Genomic DNA, 22,192 nt, shown 5'->3' with positions numbered 1-22,192 from the left:
GCTGAGAAAGGGTTTTACTTCAATTTATGCCAGAATTCTGATGCCAGGATGCTGGGCCAAAGGCTACACGATCAAAGGGGACTTCAAGGAGGTAAGGACAGTAGAAGGGAAGTCCAAGGAAATGTCTGTTAGAACTCTGGTTTCTGGAATGCCCCACCAGAAGCCAATGTGACTATGTGTCAGGATTAAATCACATAGGCTGTTTCAACACAGTCTGTCAAGTTAGAAAGTCCCTAGGATCCCCATGGTCACAGAACTCAGGAAAAGTCTGGACAGGACACTGAGGTGGAGATGCCTGGGCTGGCTTCGGAGCATGATTCTCACAGCTAGCATCCTGTCCCCAGTATGGCTTTTGGTGTGAATTAAACTATAATGACTGGCTATCAAGAGCTTAAGACAGCATATCACAAGCTTATGACTGTACTGTGACCAGCTTGGGGGAAAAAAAAAGTTGTCTCCTAACCCAAAGAAGAGTCACTTTTAGTTCAGGTTACAGACATTTCCATGTGACATGAAACCAACAACTATTCTACACTAAACAGAGAAGAGTATAAAGGACTTGGGAATGCTGGTCAATACAGTAAGGAAACCTAAAAGTTTCATTTCTTTTTGTTGGTAGTGCTGAGATTTGAATTCAGGACCTCTACCACTTCTATCACCTCCCAACTCTTTTGCCTTATATTTTTTGTAACAGGGTCTCACATTTTTTGGCCAAGCCAGCCTAGACTGTGATCCTTCTACTTACACCACCCGCAGAGCTTAGATCTTGGGAATATCCCACCACATTCAGCTTATTTGTTGAGACAGGATCTCAGTAACTTTTTGCTAGGGCTATCTCAAACCAGGATCATCCCAATCTTTTTTTTTTTTTTTTCTTTTGTGGTCGTGGGGCTTGAAGTCTGGGCCTGGGCACTGTCTCTCAGCTCTTCAACTCAAGGCTAGCACTCTACCACTTGAGCCACAGCGCCATTTCCATTTTTCTGGCAGTTTATTGGAGATAAGAGTCTGACAGACTTTCCTGCCTGGGCTGGCATTGAACTGCAATCCTCAGATTTCAGACTCCTGAGTAGCTAGGATTACAGGCATGAGCCACTGGCGCCTGGCAGGATTATCCCAATCTTAATCCCATGGTTTCTTTTAGGAACCTTAACAATTAGGTAACTACAGGATCTCTTTAGACCAAACCATTCTCAGACAGAAGCGTGCTGAGAAAGATGAATTAGATGTATTTCCTGACCTGGAGGCAAATAGTTGCAAAACCATCTGTGACTCTCTGAGGCAGAAATTGTGATCTTAGAATGTGCAAAGGACTATGAAAAATGGCAAAGTGAAAATGTGGTATGTACACAAAATGGAGTATTATTCAGCCTTAAAAGGGCAGGACATTCTGACACACAACAAAAATGAATCTTGAGGATGTGATGCTAAGTGAAATAAACCAGTTACAAAAAGATACAAGACTGTGTGATTCCTCTCCTATGAAGTGCTTGACCAGATCAAATACATCCAGAGATAAGAGTAGATTCAGACCAAAAAAGTTCTGGAAACCAATGACAATGATTACTGCAGATGTAAATGTACTTGATGTCAGTGAAATGTATCCTTATAATTAAAGTGGTGGGCAGAGGTGCAGCTCAGTGGAAAAGCACTTGTTTAGCATGTGAGGCTCTGGGTCTGAACCCAGCACTGCCTTCTCCTCCCACTACCCATCCCCCGCTCCAAAAAAACAGAAGGAAAAAAAGGCTTATGATAGTAAATTCTACGTTACATATTTAGGACAATTAAAACCAAATGATTAGGACTGCTACTGGAAACAGGCAATGCTAGTGCTGGCAAAGGCTGAACCTGCTCACCTGGCATACAGTGTTTGTGGCTGAGAAATCACGACCACTTGAATAAATAAAGGAGAAAATTAGACCAGACAGGGAAGAGTGAAGTTTCCTACCTTCCTCAAGACATCAGATTCTGAGTTCATAAACATCAATATTCTTGAAATTCAGTTTGCAGTCGTTAAGGTGTTTCTAGTAAAGACTGACATAAATAATAGACTCTGGGGATTCTCAGGGTTGGAAAGAGCAGAGGCAATCGCTATCCCACGTTGCAGGCCCCTTGCCCACATCCATGAGGTGCGATCGATTGGCATCTAAGCTCTGGCAGAATACCAGCCAAGTGGGAAATCTCACTGATGTATAAACAATGAACAAACGAATGCCTGGTGATTCCCAGTCTTCCCAGGACACTCCCCCTGGAAAGCAGCACACTACTTGTCTAGGGTCAGAAAGGTCACATTCCTTAGGATAAACCAATGAGTCTTCTAAAAGGGCCTTCTATTTTCTTTTTCTCTCTCTCTTTCTCTCTCTTTTTTTTTGGTTGGTCATGGAGCCTGAACTCTGGGCCTGGGCGCTGTCCCTCAGCTCTTCAGATCAAGGCTAGCACTCTACTACTTGAGCCACAGAACCACTTCCGGCTTTTTCTGCTTATGTGGTGCTGAGGAATCGAACCCAGGGCCTCATGCATACAAGGCAAGCACTCTACCACTGAGTTACCTTCCAGCCCTGGCCTTCTATTTTCTATGCCACTACCTAACGAAGTAGCTCCTCATATAAGACAGTAGAAGACTGGCCTGAGGAATGAAGAAGGGAAGGCATGTTTTTGTCAGAGACACAGAATTTAGATCTAGACACCAGGAAGATAGTAGTTGACTAGATGTGAACTCCAGGAGGTGGAGGCATGAAGGTAGGAGGCTGAGGGCCACAGAAGGTGGTATTGAAGCACTGGAAAGCAAAAAATCTTAACAACTCAAATTTAGTTTGTTTTCCTGCTAGCATCCTCAACCCTTCAATAAAGACAGATATGATGCACCCTTATGAGCCTCTGCTCAGAGACAGAGGAAGGTACCAGGGTTTTTCCTTAGGTCAGACTATTAATGAATGAATTAGCATGAATGTGTGGAGTGCTAGAGGAAGACGACTGAGATCTCATAAAGAAAGATAATACAAGAGATCAAGAGGGCTGAGAATTTGGCTTAGTGGTAGAGTGCTTGCCTAGCATGCATGAAGCCCTGGGTTTGATTCCTCAGTACCACATAAACAGAAAAGGTTAAAAGTAGTGTTGTGGCTCAAGTAGTACAGTGAGTGCTAGCCCTGGACAGTGTCCAGGCCCTAAATTCAAGTACCAGGACTGGCACGCACTGGTGAGTGTGAGATAGTCTCTACCTCAATCAGAAATGATCCTACCACCTTCTGGTGAAGCTGGAATTTATCATTTGTAGGGAACTGTCACATCACCATTAGAGATGACTACTTTCAATCACTAAAGTCCCTAATAATTCTTCCTAGCGCGCAAAGAGGACCTAGCTCAAATCCCACTTGGGGATCCAATTGTAATGATTCCTCTCCTGGGGGAGAAGCTAATGTATGATCAATTCTGAGCTCAGTCTGTCTAGAAAAAAGGAAATTCCATAACTAGTTATTACTGATCTGCCTGTGGAAATTAAGGCTACGCTTTAACTGACAGCTGATAATAGCCTTGAGATAAAGTTGGCAAAAACCTGGGCTAATCACAAAATTGGTCTTACACAAACAAGAGAAGAAAAGGAAAGTAGAGGGTAAAGAAAATACTAGCAAAAGTTGCTATAAAAAGCTGCTATGCCACAGTAGCAATCTTAGTGAATGGCGGGTAACAAGTATGAAGTCAATAATTAGACACTTCAGGGCCAGGAAATCTCTTCTGGTGAGTGAGCTGGTGAAAGTACAATATGAAGTCTACACAAATAGATAAAGACTGAAATGAAGTTAAAATATAGAATAGTTGCTCAAAAAAGAATCTGTTAGGCTGTTGTGTCAGTCTGTTTCATTACTATAACAACATGCCTGAGGCTAGGGATTTGTAAGGAAGAGATTTATTTAGCTCACAGTTTTGGAAGCTTAAAGTCCAAACAGCACAGCATGTGCGGGGTGAAGACTCCGCATTACAACACTTCATGCTCCTGGTAACCTTCCACTGGCCTCATCTCTTTGTGTCTTTGTGGTTTTGTTTGTTTTTGTTTTCTTGCCAGTCCTGGGGCTTGAACTCAGCACCTGGGCACTGTCACAGAGCTTCTTTTTCAGATTTTTTTTTTGGGGGGGGTCATGGATCTTGAACTCTGGTCCTGGGTGCTGTCCCTCAGCTCTTCAGCTCAAGGCTAGCACTCTACCACTTCAGCCACAGCACCACTTCTGGCCTTTTCTGTTTATGTGGTGCTGAGGAATCAAACCCAGGGCCTCATGCATAAGAGGCAAGCGCTCTACCACTGAGCCACTTTCCCAGCCCACTGAGCTTCTTTTTGCTCAAGGCTATCACTCTACCACAGCGCCACTTCTAGCTTTTTCTGTTTATATGGTGCTGAGGAATTGAACCCAGGGCTTTCTGAATGCTAGGCAAGCATGCTACCCCTAAGCCACATTGCCAGCCCTTGGCCTCATCTCTTAAAGTCCCACTATCTCAACACTTCCACATTGAGGACTCAGCCTCTAACACAGAACTCTTGGAGGACACATTAAAACTATATCCAAACCCTAACAGTGACTTATAAAGTGATCCAATATAATTTTTTTTCCAATTTTTTCTAAACACAGGAAAGAGAAAATCAGTCTCTCCACAGTGAGGCCTAACACTTGATGAATGTTCCCCAGGATGATGGGAACAGTCTTGCTGGGGACTGGGGGAGTCTGGACTGACAGTGAGATGGGGAGTACTTCTGTGTGGTTTAAATCAATGCACAGAATACACTACTTTTAATTTTTATTTTTTTGTCGGTCGTGGGGCTTGAACTCTGGGCCTGAGCGCTGTCCCTCAGCTCTTCAGTTCAAGGCAAGCGCTCTACCACTTGAGCATCAGCACCACGTCCAGTTTTCTGGTGGTTTATTGGAGATAGGAGTCTCACAGTCTTTCTTGCCCAGGCTGGCTTTGAACTGCAATCCTCAGATCTCAGCCTTCTGAGTAGCTAGGATTACAGGCGTGAGTCATCGGCACCTGGCTGACTTTTATTTTTTAAAAAAGGAAAATATCTTCATTTTGGAAAAACTTAGGTATATTTACTCAGGACTTTACCCACAGTTTAAGACTAAAGCATCTCCTCATGGTCTGTGGCTGGTCCTCTTCTGTGAGAGGCACCAACTCAACACTGGCAACGGAACCATCATCAACTCTGAGGCTCACACAGCCTTTACAGTTTCTCTTTCTGTCTCAGAAACCAAGCTATATCCAAGTTCGGTCAATTTCACTTCTAAAATGTTTTCCAAACAGTCGCTTCTCTCCCTTTCCACAATCTACTCCAATCGAAGTCACTTTTATGTTGCCCAGAAGACCACAATTATCCCTTCAAGAAGTCCAGTCTCACTGCGGGCCCCTCTCTAAGCTTTCTTCTTCTTTTTTTTTTGGGGGGGGGCGGTTGTGGGGCCTGAACTCTGGGCCTGGGCGCTGTCCCTCAGCTCTTCAGATCTTCAGCTCAAGGCTAACGCTCTACCACTTGAGCCACAGCGCCACTTCCAGCTTTTTCTGCTTATGTGGTGCTGAGGAATCGAACCCAGGGCCTCATGAATGCAAGGCAAGCACTCTACCACTGAGCCACCTTCCCAGCCCTCTCTAAGCTTTCTTTACTCAGTGGTCAAAATGCTTGGTCAAAATGCAAATCTGTGAAATCATTCCTTATCTTAGCCTGTCACTGTTTAGTATAGACATTAAAATATTTAATTTGGCCATTAAGGTCTTTCTCTTATCTGGCTTCTATTTCTCTAGATATTTCCATCATTCTAAGCCAGCCACTGTGGCCTCAGTTCCTCACAATGCCTACCTATCCAGCAACAGGACTCACAAGCCATTATCTCTCCATGGAACGCTCTTCTTCAGCCACTTAACCCCTAATCACTGTTGAACTCAGCCCATTAGTGGCTTCTTTGGGGAAGCTATCTTTGAGCCAAGACTAAAATGTCACTGCTCTTTTGTTCATACTATCATGCATCTTTCCTTCCTATTAATACTTCCTCAAATGTGTGGGTGTTCCTTTAATACTAATCTTTTCCGTGAGAGAGTCAAGTTAATTTAGGCAAGAGTTATCTCTGTTTTTTCAATACTTTTGCAATTTCAACATACAACACTGTGCCCAGGCACATATTCTTTCCCTACAAGGGCCCTAAAGTTAAAAACTCCAGGAGATATCTGAGATCTGGCTTTTCAAATTTTAAGGAAGGAATTTTATCTCATCCCTCAGTGTTTTTCTCTTCCATCAAGCAAGTGATGCTAGCTTGAACAATCTGGAGGGGCAGGAGGCAGTATTAAGAGCATAGGTGATAGCAACCAAGCTAGAAAGACAACCAACTAATTGGGAAGAAATATTTACCAGCAATATATCAGACAAAGGGATAATATCCAGTATATACAGGGAACTCCAGAAACTAATCCCTCCTAAACCTAACAAACCAATTACTAAATGGGCAAGGGAACTAAAGAGAGACTTCTCAGAAGAAGAGATAAAAATGGCAAAGAAACACATGAGGAAATGTTTACCATCCCTGGTTGTGAAGGGAATGCAAGTAGGGACAACCCTCAGATGCCACCTTACCCCAACGACAAATGCTAGAGGGGATGCGGAGAAGGAGGAGCCCTATTACACTGCTGGTGGGAATGTACATTTATACAACTACTTTGGAAAGCAGTCTGGAGGGTCCTTAGAAAGCTAAAGATTGACCTCCCTTACGACCCAGGCATACCACTTCTAGGCATCTCTCCTGAACAACAGGAACCAGGATACAAGGACACATGCACTTCCCTGTTTATTGCAGCACTGTTCACAATAGCCAGGGTACGGAAACAACCCAGATGTCCCACCACAGATGAGTGGATCCAAAAATCGTGGTATCTATACATAGTGGAATGTCGTGCAGCCATTGGAAAGGACAGAATGGTGGCATTTGCGGGGAAATGGATGGAGCTGGGGGAAGTCATGTTGAATGAGGTGAGCCAGGTGCAGGGAGTCAAACAGCACATGGCCTCCCTGATAGGTGGATGTTAAATCCAAAATATTAGGTGAGGTGATACGACAAAATTAACAGGACTTAAGAAACAAAGGACTTCCACTCATCTGGTCGAATCACTACTAAGTGACCCATGCTGCTGATCACATGTATGGTATATATGTGCATACTGGAGGGAAACCAGGAGGATGACACAGAACTAGAGGGAATCATGGAAAAACATACACCAGCAGGACCCATCAGCTGCACTGGACATTGACCAAAATGAACTAAGCAACACAATGGCAGCGATGGGAGGGAGGGAAGAAGTGGGAAAGAGGGAACAGCTGATGCTATGCAAAACAAAAGAAATGTACATATCACCCAATGTGGAAGAAATAACTGTATTGCAAAGCTCATAGAACTCATAAATGTTATAGACCGTGATAGACAATTTGCTCCATGAAAGTTAGAATGTGTTTGTGACTTTAACTAAGCATCACTATCCCACAATACTGTGAAATTTGGGGAATTATGTAACCACTTAATCACAATTAAAAATTTAGGAAAAAAAAAGAGCATAGGTGGCAGCGGGGGTGATGTGGATCTGGATACATTGCATGTGTACCTGCAAATGTCACAATAAAATACAAATAAAAATGCCTTTAACAAAATACACTAGAAATTGTCATGAAAAGCATTTAATAAAATGCTTTTTTTTTTTTTTAAAGAGGAGCACAGATGAAGCCCAGTGTGGTGGCCCAAGCCTGTAATCCTAGCTTTTTAGGAGGCAAAGATTGGAGGATCAGGGTTTCAGGCTAGACCAGGCAATGGCTGAGTGTTAGTGGACATCTGTTGTTACAGCTACAGGGGAAGCACAATGACTGTGTACAGTGGCACATGACGTGAGACACACAGTAGGAGGATCACAGGCCAGGATGGTTCAGACATAAAGTGAGACCCTACTTTGAAAATAACTAATGCAAAAAGGAGGAGAGAGCAGGTGGCAGAGCAACTGCCTGGCAAGTATAAGGCCCTGAGTTCAAACTTGAATACTTCAAATAAAATTAAAGTAAATGACCTTACCCCTATAGTAGATGCCATGTAGTCTGCACACATTTCTGCAAAGTCTCGCTCAAGAACTCCATAGTAGAGGCCATAGAAAAGGAGAGAAATGCCAAAGTCCATAGCATCTTCTGGTTTAATCCTGTGTGGGAAACACCACAGCCAGTAAGACTTGCCCCAACATACAACTGCTTTGGATTACTACTTTGGGACACTCAAGGCAGGCTCTATTGCTAGAGGGCTCAGGGTAGAGCAAAGATTGACAAATTAAGACCAATTCAGATTTGTGATTTACTTCTTGAGAAAGCTAGTCTAGCACTGTAAGCTGTAAAGACAACAGCTCTGTTTCCAACTCGACTCCCAATTCCTTTTGTGACCAGCAGCTAGTCTTGTAACTGCCTAAGGCCTGCTCTGGTTGCCACTGTTGGCAACTGCTAGATACCAAGTATTGAAATTTAATCTAGAAGTTAGTGATTCAGTGAGTTGTCTTATCTTGAGCCAGCCAAGGTGAAATGACTGAGCCCTCCAAAAGGAAGGAAAACATGACAGAATCTAAGTATCACTAGAGCAAAGACTGAAAATGATGCCAGTGGACACACATCTCCTCCCAGGTTCTTTCTACAGTGGATATAAAGCATGGCTTTGCCTGGAGACCCTTGGACCCTGATGAACAGGTTGGAGCAGGATAACAGAGTTCTCTATCAGTATAAATACCTACACAAAATATACTAGATTATTTTCCTTTTGTTCCACAGAACCTAAAGTATTTTCTGCCTTTTTTTTGTTGTTGGGGGGGGTTGATCTCTGGGCCTGGGCGCTGTCCCTCAGCTCTTCAGCTCAAAGCTAGTGCCCTACCACTTGAGCCACAGCACCACTTCCAGCTTTTTTCTGCCTATGTGGTGCTGAGGAATAGAACCCAGGGCCTCATGCATGCGAGGCAAGCACTCTACCACTGAGCCAACTTTCCAGCCCCTTAAAATATGTACTATTTGGCCATTTATATAAAAAGTGTGCCAAGCTGAGTATTGGTGGCTCATACTTGTAATCCTAGTTACTCATCGGGCTGAGATCTAAGGGTTACACTTCAAAGCCTGCCTGGGAAGAAAAGTCCTCAAGACTCTTATCTCTCCAATTAACTACCAAAAAGCTGGACGTGGAGCTATGGCTCAAGCAATAGAAAGCTGGCCTTGAGCAAAAAGAGCCTGTGAGCAGCACCTTGACCCTGAGTTCAAGCCCTAGGACTGGAACGCGTGCATGCGCACGCGTGCACACAAACACAGAGTTTGCCAAGCTGGGTTCCAGGTGGATCATGCCTGTAATCCTAATTATTCAAGAGAGGCTGAAATCTGTGTATTGTGGTTTGAAGCCAGCCTGGGCAGGAAAGTCCATGAGATTCCTATCTCCACTAAACCACTAAAAATTTGGAAGTAGAGCTGTAGTTCAAATGATAAGAGTATTAGCTACAGGACAAAAAAAAAAAGCTCAAGGACAGTATTGAGGCCCGAGTTCAAGCCTCAGGACAAGCACCATTTAAAAAAAAAGTTTGCCAAACACATGTTTAGAAAAAAGACAGTAACTATCTGACATAAATATTCTAGCTTCTCAGAAGACTATGATCTGAAGATCATCGCTAACGCGAACAGAAAAATCATGACTCTTATCCAGCAATTAATCAGCAAAAAGCTAGAAGCGATTGTGTGCTCAAGTGGTAGAGCACCAGCCTTGAGCAAAAAGAGCCAAGTGAGAGTACTAGGCACTGAATTCAAGCACAGTACCAGTTCCAAAAAGAAAAAAAAATAATTAAGTTGTATCTTTACATATTTTGTATCATGTCAAAGTTAACTTTTGTTCCAAGTATATAAACTAAGAAGGATAAAGAGGTCCCTGTAAGATTGGGAAGTTTGTTTACAATTCCAAGGACCTGAGTCTATAAACTTTTTTTTATCAAACTACTTGATAAGAAACGGTTAAGTGGTGCTCTACCACTACAGCCAAATCATCAAACTTTTTTTTTCTGCTTTAGTTATTTTTTTGATATCCATCCTCCTGTTGTCTCCCTTGTAACTGGATTACAAATGTACACCACCACACGTGGCTTCTTTGTTATGATAGGATTTTTTGCCCAGACTGGTCTCAAACTTCAAGTTCTATACCCACATAGCCAGAAGTTGAGACTTTAGGTATGAATCACTGCACCCAGACCTTAAAGTTGTGAATCTGAATTTGTCTACCAACCTTGTACTATTAACTTACTGACCAGATGTCATTGACCTTATTCCAGTTAATCTAATCAGAAGCATAAATTGAGATCCTCAATTTATTTTTCCTCCTGTGTAACTTAGGCAAGTGAAAAGAAACTAATTACAGAAAAAAACCCTTTAAAATATAATATAAAATCTTGATTTTCTTTTCTTTTGTTTTTTTTTTAAAACCACACAGGCTAGGAAAATAGCTGGAAATACCTTGCTTTCTTTTGATGAGATGTATTAGATTCTACATGGATGAAATCCTCTAAACCTTTCTGGAGTCTGTTTATTCCTTCAGCCTGATTTACCCCTGGAAGAAAGGATCCTATGGGTGTCCTCTCACTATGTAAAGTAACACTTAGTTTTACTTGTTCCCAAATAAACCTCTTTTGGTTTCAAATATGTATCTGCCTACAGCATCCTGGGTTTGGGGACAAGGTCAGTGCCCTTCCTATCCATGACTTTAAATGGGAACTCTAAATCCTTTTAACTTCTGTTAGTGTTGTAGGCTTAGGACTCTTACTCCATAGTCCACAGTCACTATTATTTGACTCAGGTAACCATATTTCCACCCTCTGCTGACCTACTAGCTCATACCCAAACTCAGAACATGTTGGCTTCTGACTCAATTGCAGGTAGGAGCGTTGCTGGTATTTGAACTCAGTGGCACTGTACTTGAGCTTTTGTGGCTCAAGGCTAGTGCTCTACCACTTGAGCTCTACTTCTGGCTTTTGGGTGGTTAATTGGAAATAAAGAGTCTTATGGGGGGGCTAGGAAGGTGGCTCAGTAATAGAGCACTTGCCTTGCATGCCTGAAGCCCTGGGTTCAATTCCCCAGCACCTCGTAAGCAAAAAGAAAAAAGCTGGAAGTGGTGCTGTGGCTCAAGTGGTAGAGCGCTAGCCTTGAGCTGAAGAGCTGAGGGACAGCGCCCAGGCCCAGAGTTCAGGCCCCCCGACCGGACCCAAAAAAAAAAAAAGAGTCTCATGGACTTTCCTATTGAGACTGGCTTTGAACCACAATCCTCAGATCTTAGCCTTTTGGTTGCTAAGATTAGAGGCATAAGCCAATGACACCTAGCTGTACAAATCTTTTTAGAAAGCTTACAAAATATTGGGCTGGGAAGATGGCTCAGTGGTAGAGCACTTGCCTTGCATGCATGAGGCCCTGGGTTCAATTCCTCAGCACCACATAAGCAAAAAGGAAAAAGCCGGAAGTGGTGCTGTGGCTCTACATGTGGTAGAGTGCTAGCCTTGAGCTGAAGAGCTGAGGGACAGCGCCCAGGCCCAGAGTTCAGGCCCCATGACCGGACCCCAAAAAAAAAAAAAAAAAGAAACAGAAAGCTTACAAAATATGAAGGAACACCAGAATCTCATTCCTAGTTTTGTACCCTTACAAAGTAACATGGCCTAAATGTCCAAGAATAAAGCAATACTTAAATGTTTGCAGATTAACTTCCTAAAATTCTTTTCCTACTTGACAAAGGTGGAATGTGAGCTGTGTCACAGACAATACTGCATACATATAAAATGTGATGTATAATTGGTACACTGCATGTGAACTGAGACATTCTTGAACTGGACATGTTCTCAGTGGATTGGGTTTCCTATGCCCAGCATGTATGGACTTAGGGACTCATAGCTCAGCTCTGAGATTCCTGGAACTAGTTTCTGGTAGATAGGTAATGGTGTATTGTCTATCTTCTATCCTCTAAATGGACCTGTTGTCAGGTGTGACCAACTATGGTCAAGGAGTTTGACTATCTTAGCCCAAAGGTTGGCAAATTTTTCTGTTAAGGGCCAGAGAGCAAATATTTTAGGTTTTATGTCCCACATGTTCTCTGTTACTATACTCTATTGCTACTGCTACTATTCAACTCTACTATTTCAGTGCAAAGACAGCTCTATACAATAAACATGACTGTGCAAGACCGTGTTCCAGCAAAACCTTATTTTAGGATTGAGGCAAGGCTAAAATGGTAGAACTCTTGCCAAGCAAGTACAAACCCCTGAGCTCAAACTCTAGTACTGCCAAAACACATCAACTAATTAAACAACAAACACACAAACAAAATGCCCTTTTTTAGATGGCCTAGTAGCACACACTATAATCCTGTAAATCAGGAGGCGAGACAGGAAGATTTTTTTTCTTTTTCTTTTTTTATTATCTTTAAGTAGTTGTACAAAGAAATTCCCATTCTACAAAACAGTATATGAGTACAGAGTGTCTGACATTGTCACCCATGAGACAGGAAGATTTTGAGTTCCAGGACAAAAGCCAAAAACAGAACCATGTCTATTTTTGTTGTTGTTGAAAACCAACAATAAAAAAAAAACTCCTTAATTTTATAAAAACAAATGGTGGATTGATTTGCCCAGAGGTTATAGTTTGCCAGTGCCTAGTCTGATTGAATCTAAGGCCTTTTAGGCAGATTAGTTAACATGGATGAGGAAAACTGCCATTAGGGAAAATATGGGCAATTGGTTAGAACCATGATCATGCTTACTTCTGATATAGTTTTCAGTGGAAAAATAAGCAGTGATTTGGACAATGCACAGAGGGACCTGCCATCTCTAATCATCCTAATGCTCAAGCCTCCTGCCCTGGTGGTATGTCCTTTTTGTTAATACCCAGGACTTGGGGCAAGAAGAATGGTATACCTTTTGTGGACAGGGATGAGAGGGGGAAAATGGGAGAAAGCAAGGGAAGGGGTGACATTGTCCCCCACCCCCCAAAAAATGTACTTATTACCTAACTTACAAAATGGTAACCCCTCTATTAATAATAAAATTAGATATATAAAAGAAAGGTACACCTCATTAGCCATTCTTCCCCAAACACCAGCAAAAGCAAAAGGATACTCACTTGAATAACAAGTTAAGACCAAAGAGGGTAAACATGACAGCCATGTAGCCAACAATGCCAGTGGCATAGCTGATTTTATAGATCAACAGGAACCATTTATAAACCAACCTGGGGAAAAGAGATCAAAAGTTAGTACAGTTGACACAGACAACTGGCCTTTGGAGCCAATGGACCACCAGAATCCCTTATTTTCATATTAATGGAAACATCTGATTCTAGACTCAGGACTTGTTGAGCATCTGCACTTTCTATGGAAAGCTGTTCACTTCCTCAATTTCAGAAACAATTCCATGTAACACCTCCAGTATTTTCCAGTGTTGGACCAAGAAAAGAGATCCCTAGAAACAAGTTTCAACTTCAAACAAATCAAGGGCACAATGACCTAGGACAGTTAATTATCTCAAATATAGGTTAGTTAGGGAAGGGAGTGAGTTAGTGAGTGAAAGCTAATTATCCTTAGAAGACAACCAGTGAGGGCTACTTGTTCGGGTCAGAAAAGACAATTCAAGGAAGACACATTGTAAGTAGAATTAGCTATAGCTTTGTGTAACCAGGCCTGGTTAATCTGAATATAGCTTTGTTCCTGAGAGAATGATGTGTTGGAATTTTGTTTCAGAAATGACTTTTTTCTCTGGAGAAAAAAATAAGTTCCTCTGAATTAGATGTATGTATGCTGTGTGGTAGCAGGATGGCATGAGGTGGTTCACCTTCTGAGGTGTAAGCTCCATGCCCCAGGATCTAATGCAGAGCAGCATGAAATCTGGGCGGTTGACTCCAACTACACGCAGGAGGGAAAGATGGTTCTCTGAATGAACCAGAGACTTTTAAATATCCCAAGAGTTGGTCCTTGATACTAGAAGCCACTATTCTCTCTGTGGTGAGAACTAAGCACTTTAGTAATTTGCTTGAACAGCCAGCACAAGCTGGCCTTCTTCCTGAGAGCTGGCTGGGTTACTGTTGGCCCTACGGGACCCTAGAGAAGAAGCTCAAGGTCCTGCCCTGCCTATGACTCCCTACTGTGGCTAAGCCAGTAGCCATGGCTAAGGAAAGGTCCCAAGCACCTTGCAGTGTTGTACAAAAACCACAGTTTACACTGGGAGGAGACAGTAAAAAAGACATGAAATCTCAGGTCATGTAATTCTTACTTTGAAGTAAGTAATATTTTAGCTGCTGGATAAGTAAGACAAACAGTTTCTCTGAGACATTTACTTTCTTTGGAAGTAAAAAATGGGGAAAACAAATAAATAACACTATCTTTCTCACTATATTACACAGAGTCCAAACCCATTTCCTAGTAAATGTTCATTAAATGCTGAATGAGGAAAATGAAGATATTTATGATAGTACTTTGAAACTGTAAGCACCAACTGTTACTATTATATAATTTAAAAAAAAAAAACAAAACTATCCATGTTACTTAAAAGAAAAATGATCTTGGGCTGGGAAGGTGGCTCAGTGGTAGAGCGCTTGCCTTGCATGCCTGAGGCCCTGGGTTCGATTCCTCAGTACCACAAAGCAAAAAAAGAAAAAAAAAGCCGGAAGTGGCGCTGTGGCTCAGGTGGTAGAGCGCTAGCCTTGAGCTGAAGAGCTGAGGGACAGCGCCCAGGCCCAGAGTTCAGGCCCAACTACCGGACCCAAAAAAAAAAAATCATCTTAGCAGTCGGGCGCTGGTAGCTCATGCCTATTATCCTAGCGATTCAGGAGTTGAGCTCTGAGGATTGCTGTTTAAAGCCAGCTGGGGCAGGTAAAGTCCATGAGACTCTAATCTCCAATTAACCACTAGAAAACCAGAAGTGGTGCTGTCATTCAAGCAGTAGAGCACTAGCCTTCAGCTGAAGAGTTCAGGGATAGCACCCAGGCCCAGAGTTCAAACCCCATGACTGACAAAAAAAAAAAAATCATTTTAACTAGAAGTTATACATTGGGTAGACGTTGTCACTTGACAACTTTTTTTTTGTAGGCAAAATCCAAAGTTTTGATGTGTAGTATAAGCTGGCCTTGAGCTCTCTATATAGCCCCAAATTGTCTTCAAATTCACAATCCTCCAAATGCTTTGATTGCAGCATTTGATAACTCAACCTGTTTTATTGTTTTTTTTTCTTTTTCTTTTTTTGTTGGTCGTGGGGCTTGAACTCTGGGCTTGGGCGCTGTCCTTGCGTTCTTCAGCTCAAGGTGAGCACTCTACCACAGCATCACTTCCGGTTTTCTAGTGGTCTATTGGAGATAAGAGTCTCATGGACTTTCCTGCCCTGGCTGCTTTGAACCTCAGATCTCAGCCTCCTGAGTAGCTAGGATTACAGGTGAGCTACCGGCACCCAGCTCTATTGAAACTTTTTCTTTATAATATCATCCCTTTCTTAGGGATGGAGAATTCATGGATCAGAAAGCTGACAGCACAGTGCTAACAAGAAACAGGGCTAGGCATTCCAAATTATTTCTGCCAGGCCCTAAAGGGCCCTGTACCCTGTATATGAACCCAAAAGAGGAACCAGAGACATTTACAGCCTCTCTTTGTTCATTCTGTACAATAAAGTCCAGAAGGCCAGAGACAGACTTGCAATGGCGGAACATAAGAACATGGAAGAGGCTTGGAATGTGGCTCAGTGGTAGAGTGCTTGCCTGGCATGCATGAAGCCCTGGGTTCAATTCCTCAGCACCACATAAACAGAAAAAGACAGAAGTGGCTGTGGCTTAAGTGGTAGAGTGCTAGTCTTGAGAAAAAGCTCAGGGACAGTATCTAGGCCCTGAATTCAAGCCTCAGGACTGGCCAAGGTGAGAGAGAAAGAGAAAGAGAGAGGGGGAAGGGAGAGAATGCACAGGGAAGAAGAGAAACTTGTGACTTTGGGTTAGGTAGTTCAACTTTGGGGCCAGTTTCCCCACTAGGCGCTCCTGAACCTACTACACCTCTCCTGGCACTTACCAACTGCATTGCAACAGGTGCTTTCTTGTCCATCTCCTCCATTAAACCGAGCACTCCTTGAGGGCAGGGACCATGTTATCCAGCTCTGTATCCCCAGCGCTCAGCACAGGGCCTGGCACACAGCAGGTGCTTGTTGAATGAATGAATGAATGAGAAAAATCTCTTTTCTGTCAATTATAGATATTAAATGATCTCACAAGCTGGTTGGGAGGATTAAATGAAAAATGCATTTGGATAAAATACAAAGAATTATATAAGCAGCAGCTATGTTGTAACCCAAGAAGGAAGTACTACTTACTAGAAAATTAGGTATTTGCTGAGATTCATTCATTCAACAAAAATTCAGACAGTAGGCTACTATGTGCCAGACCCTGTGGCAAGGCCCAGATACACACAACTAATGGATGTGGCTCCTGATCTCAGAGTTAAGAGTTTAGTGGGGAGACAGATACTCAAAATCTTTTGTTATAAATTGTGTTACGTTCTATGACAGAAACTACAGGGCCTTATGAGAGAATATAATGGAAAATGTAATTGAGAGATCAGAGAAGTGTTTGCAGAAAAAAAAAAAGACACATTTAAGATGAGATCACAAAGATCACCACAACTTTTTTTGTTTGCATTTGCTTTTAATATAAGCAGACTTTGATATAAACCATAAAACGAGCTATTAGGAACTTTTAACAGGGTTATGGGTCTCCCAATCAGCTTGTTTTAGAAAGGCCCCACCCCAAATAATCTCGGCAGACTGAAACGGCAATATTTTTCTATATAAAACCACCTTGTCTCTGCATTCCAACACATTAACTTCAAAACCCAGCCTCTTCTCCAATAGCTGAAGTCTCACCTTGGAGTTGTCTGTACTAGAGGTTTTCGTGTGGCTCGGAAGGTGACAAAGGCTGTGACGGCAGAGAAGAAGATCCAGATCACTAGAAACCTCCACCAGTGTAGCTTCACTGTGAAATAGAGGGGAACAACCCACATCTGAAAGAGGGTCACCATCTGAAACACAAACACAAGCACTTCAGCTTGAGACACAGTCCACAGTGCTTCTCCTCTTCTATCTTACCTGGAGCCTCTCCTACATCTCTAATTTTTCACAAAACACAGTTCTACTAGTAATCAGCTAGAAACCTGGAACTATGTCTGACTCTTCTCTTCCGTGTCTCTTTCAATTCTCTTGGTGAGCTCTTTCAAACTCTTGCTTGGTCAACTGCAAGAGCTTCTTTGTTCATTCCCTGCAACCAAGGAGGTCAGACTGGGACTAAAATACCTTTCCTGCCTCCCTTTCTGACAAAGGAAGCCTTCACTCTCCTTTCCAATCAGAATTAGTCATGACTTCCTAATCATGCCCTAAAAGCATTTTCTTTTCTACCATCATTTCAGGGCTTACCTAGAATGTGAGGCTGATTTTGAACTCATTCACAGGTGGAAACTGGCACACAGTGGGCCCTTATAAATTTGTGTAAATAAGAGAAAAGTTAAACTAGACCAGAAAGACTCCCTAAAAGGGAAACACACTTGTTTTAAAGAATTCTCTTGTAGAGCCAAGTGCTGGTGGCAGCTCACACCTGGAATCATAGCTACTCATGAGACTGAGATCCAAGGATCATGGTTAGAAGCCACCCAGGGCAGAAAAGTCCCTGTGAGACTCTTATCTCCAACTAACCACTCAAAGCTGGAAGTGGAGCTGTGGCTCAAAGAGGTAGAATGTAGCCTTGAGCAGAAAAGCTCAGGGACAGTACCCAGACCCTGAGTTCAAGACCCCACCCCCACCCAGAGAGAGAGAGAGAGAGAGAGAGAGAGAGAGAGAGAGAAAGAGAGAGAGAAATTCTAAGCTAGGTGCTGGTAGCACACACCTATAATCTCAGCTACTCAGGAGGCTGAGGTCTGAGGAACATAGTTCAAAGCCAGCCTAGGCAGAGAAGTCCCTAGGACTCTTATCTCTAATTAACCAGCAGGAAACAAGAAGTGGAGCTATGCTCATAGTGGTAGAGTGCTAGCTTTATGAGAAAGCTCAGGGACAGTGCCCAGGCCCTGAGTTCAAGCCCCATGACCAAAAAACAAAACCAAACCTGTATTTTCCCTCCTTCAGAGTTTTACCTTATACTTGTTAGATGAAGCGTTACAAATGCACAAATTCATTCTACTTCTATTTCAAAAGCTTGGCTCTTGTTTTCTCAAGTCCCATAGTAAAAAAAAAATCTGAAAACATTTGCCCTTGGGCATTTCTGGACCAATGTTGGGAAGTATTGTCCAATCAAAACATAATACAAATCACAGATAAGATTTTAGAGTTTCTATAATTTAATAATATATTTTATTCAAACCAATATATCTAATATGTAATTTCAACATGTACAAAATATTGGGGTTATTATTATTATTTGGTGCTAGGTTTGAACCCAGGGCTATGTACATACTAAGCATGGTACACTACCACTGAGATATAGCCACTGAGAAATACAAAAATTTCTAATAAAATATTTTGGTTTCTGGAGACTATGAGATCTGACATATATTTCACATTTATAGCACATCCCAAATATCTAGGAGCCATATGTGACTAGTGGCTACCACAGTGGGCAGGGCACCACAGGGCTTCGTAGAAGTGTTGTAGCTGTCTGAAGCTATCACTCCCTTATAGACTGCTCTGGGGCAAGAAAATCCCTTATTTTTTGGTGTTATTTTATAGAGTAATAAAAGGAGAAGCCAGGCAGGGTGACGTATGTAATCTTAGCAATTGGGAGGCTAAGGCAGAAGGATCATGAATTTAAGACTTTATGAATGAAAAAAGTATGAGAAGAGAAGAGAATGCAAGCAAGTGCAAGCAAAGAAAGAGAAGAGAATGGTAAGCAGAGCCACTTTGCTTTTGAGATTCCAAGGAATCATATACTTCAGTATCAATTCTACTGTTCTCTATATACTGTTCTGCCTTATATCAAATGTGCAGACACATCAGGATATACCACATGTAGTAATAAATAGCCGCCAATCTAGAAGACATTGGGAGGAGAACAGGCAAAGACATTACCAATAATGGTAGGAAAGAACAACCAGAATCACAACACTCAACAACAGTAGGGAAGAATAATCAAAATCACAAGACTAAGTGGGGGCAGAAGGGTTTGTATTATTTGCATCATTTGCTTTAAGAGATCCATGGGGCTATTCACAAAATAGTAAGCCAAGAGACTAGAGGAAATTAAGTCTGGCTATACTTGTTCTCCATGAAAAAGAACAATAATTCCTGGACTGCTTCCAGCTTTTCAAAAAAAAAACCAAAACAAAAACTAGGCTATTACATAAAACAACTAGCCTGCTCTAACAGCGCCTTTCCACTACCCACCAATCATTAATAGCATATTCTGATGGAGAATTTGTGGTCAAGATTTTAAAAAATCAAAAATCTTTTTTGGGTCGGGCACCGGTGGCTCATGCCTATAATCCTAGCTACTCAGGAGGCTGAGATCTGAGGATCACAGTTAAAAAACCAGAAATGGCTCAAGTGGTAGAACGCTTGCCTTGCTGAACAGCAGTGCCCAGGCCCAGAGTTCAAGTCCTACAACCAACAAAAACAAACAAACAAAAAACGTTTTTGGGTGGTTCTGGGCTTTTAACTCCAAGATCTGCATTTGTTAGACCAGTGGTCTGCCAACTGAACCATGACCCTAATCCCAAGAAATTTGTTTCCATATGAGCTGTGTAGCTCTGTACATGTTGAAAGAGTTCAGAGATGCAAAGAATTGGATTCTGTTCTGACTTGCTCTGACTTGTTCAAGAACAAGCAGGAGTAAAATGATGAACTATCTTGCCTTGACTTACAATCATCAGACATAAAACTAGGGTGATAAAAACTAATCAAATGAGAGTGGAGGAGCTAGAAAAAGGCAGAGAGGGATAGGTCAGTGGGAGAGAGAAAAGGAAAGAAGAGAAATTTAGAGACAGGACTATACTCTAAGCCAGTAGGCCCAGTGGAAGCCCAACATACCTGGGCTCTAAGTTCTAATTCTATTCTGCTTCAAGTTCACTGTCTAATTGTCTCCTTGAAGAAAGGTTTGGTTTGATTTCTCGGGCCCTTCTTTTTCTAAAAAAATTTATTGTTATTATTGAGGTGATGCACAGAGGGATTACAATTACATGAGTCAGGCAATGAGTATATTTCCTATCATACAGTGTCTTCTGTTCCCTCTTTCTCTCCCAGAGGCCTCTCTTCTAACATGCTAAGGTGTGTTAAGTACCTCTCAGGATTTTTACAAGATGGGAGACATAATATTTATTGGCATTATATTTAGTAAATGTGTTTTTTTTAAGGTGGAGGATTGGATTCATGGTCTTATGCTTGCTAGGCAAATGCTATACCATTTGAACTATATCTATGCCCTTACCTGATAGTTTTATTTTCTTTTTTCTTTTTTTGTTTTTGCCAGTCCTGGGGCTTGAACTCAGGGCTAGGGAATTGTCTCTGAGCTTCTTTTTTTGCTCAAAGCTAGCACTCTACCACTTGAGCCATAGCACCACTTCTGGCTTTTTTCTGTTTATGTGGAACTGAGGAATCAAACCTAGGGCTCATGCATGCTAGGCAAGCACTCTACTACTAAGCCACATTCCCAGCCCCTAGTTTTATTTTCTTTAATGAGTTTTTCTTCCCCCCAGTACTGGTGTTCAAACTTAAAAGCCTCATGCTTTCTAGGTATGCTCTCTACCAGTGAACCATGCCTCCAATCCAGTAAATAAGTTTAAACTTCTTTTTTTTTTTTCCTCCTGTTGGTTGTGGGGCTTGAACCGGGAGCCTGGGCACTGTCCCTGAGTGCTTTTTGCTGAAGGCTAATACTCTACCACTCTGAGCCCCAACACCACTTCTAGTGTTCTAGAGGTTAATTAGAGCTGGAAGTCTCACAAACTTTCCTACTCGGGCAGGCTGGAATCCTCAGATCTCAGCCTCCTGAGTAGCCAGGATTATAGGCATGAGCCACGAGTTTAAACTTCTTTAAGAAAGGTATTTTTAATGGCTAGTGTGGCAATGGCAAGAACTCTGATGCCACCTTGTGGCAAATGCTTATGAAGACATATTTGATTCAATTTTTGTTGTTCAACTTTACTTATGTGCAGTACTGTGGAAAGCACAAAACAATGGGAAGCCTTGGTCCCGGGAAGATACTCAGAATAAAGGCAGCAGCTCTCTACAGTTCTTTGCTGTCAAAGCATCATTGGAACCTTGGAATCAGGTCTTGGGACCACACTGTACAAAGAACACTGATACAAAAAATGTCAGGATTATCAAATGCTTGAAAACATATCACATAAAGCACAGAAGGAACTGGGATAAAAGGTCTGGAGAATACTCCAGGAAAATCTGGTTCTTGCCTGCAGCCCATATATTCACTATGACCTGGCAAGACGCAACATATTGCTAGAATACTTTATAGGCAGAAATGGAGCAGGCAATTTCCTCCTACTGAACTAACAAATTGTTATCCTTCCCACAAGAAAGAAGCCAGACAGCATTGCTAATATATGTACTACTAACCTAAAGAGTTTGTGTTTGTGTCTCTTCTGCTTCTGGGTCCAACTCTTTCAGAGAATCATGAAATAAAGTTTGCCCTGTGTCTCAGGACTGCTCTTCTAATACCTAGAACTATAGTTTCCTTCCCAAGCTATCTCTTCTCCAGGCAAGAGTCAAAGAGGCATTTAACAAACACCAAACACTTCTGGGACACTGTACTAAGGACTGGCAAAACAGAGAAATGAGAAATGAAACATCCTCAAGCTTACTGAGGAAAAAGAAGTTCTATAAGCCCTAGCAGGCAAGAAAGTTCAGAGGAGAGACACTTTACTCCAAGTGGAGGAACAAGAACACCTTCCTGAAGGAGGCATCCTTTCATCTCTGCCTTGATGGCTTAGTAGGTCCAGGTGCAAAAAGAGACCATGGTGAGTGATGAGTATGCTAGAGAAAGTACCTGTCTGTAGGTAGAGGTAAGAAGTGAGTCTAAAGAAATAGGTAAGGGCTGGGAAGGTGGCTCAGTGGTAGAGCTCTTGCCTTGCATGCATGAGGCCCTGGGTTCGATTCCTCAGCACCACATAAGCAAAACAAAAAGAAAAAAGCC

At 42.2% G+C, this 22,192-nt stretch overlaps 1 protein-coding gene across 2 annotated transcripts in view; it reads right to left on the bottom strand.

Moving 5' to 3' along the window:
- Rnf121 (ring finger protein 121) overlaps positions 1-22,192 on the bottom strand; it is a 63,638-nt gene that overhangs the window by 6,275 nt on the left and 35,171 nt on the right. For both annotated transcript variants that reach the window (XM_013014178.1, XM_013014179.1), the window contains 3 exons: positions 16,933-17,087; positions 13,166-13,273; positions 8,079-8,199 (listed from right to left, as the gene is read on the bottom strand). In XM_013014178.1, the coding sequence (XP_012869632.1) occupies positions 8,079-8,199; positions 13,166-13,273; positions 16,933-17,087 (384 nt within the window). The remainder of the gene's footprint in view (positions 1-8,078; positions 8,200-13,165; positions 13,274-16,932; positions 17,088-22,192) is intronic.

The sequence above is a fragment of the Dipodomys ordii genome, unplaced genomic scaffold (assembly GCF_000151885.1).
Source record: "Dipodomys ordii isolate 6190 unplaced genomic scaffold, Dord_2.0 Scaffold22, whole genome shotgun sequence".
NCBI classification, from domain to species: Eukaryota; Metazoa; Chordata; class Mammalia; order Rodentia; family Heteromyidae; genus Dipodomys; species Dipodomys ordii.
Note: the sequence above shows the minus strand (reverse complement) of the source record. Positions and strands in the feature narration are given on the sequence as shown.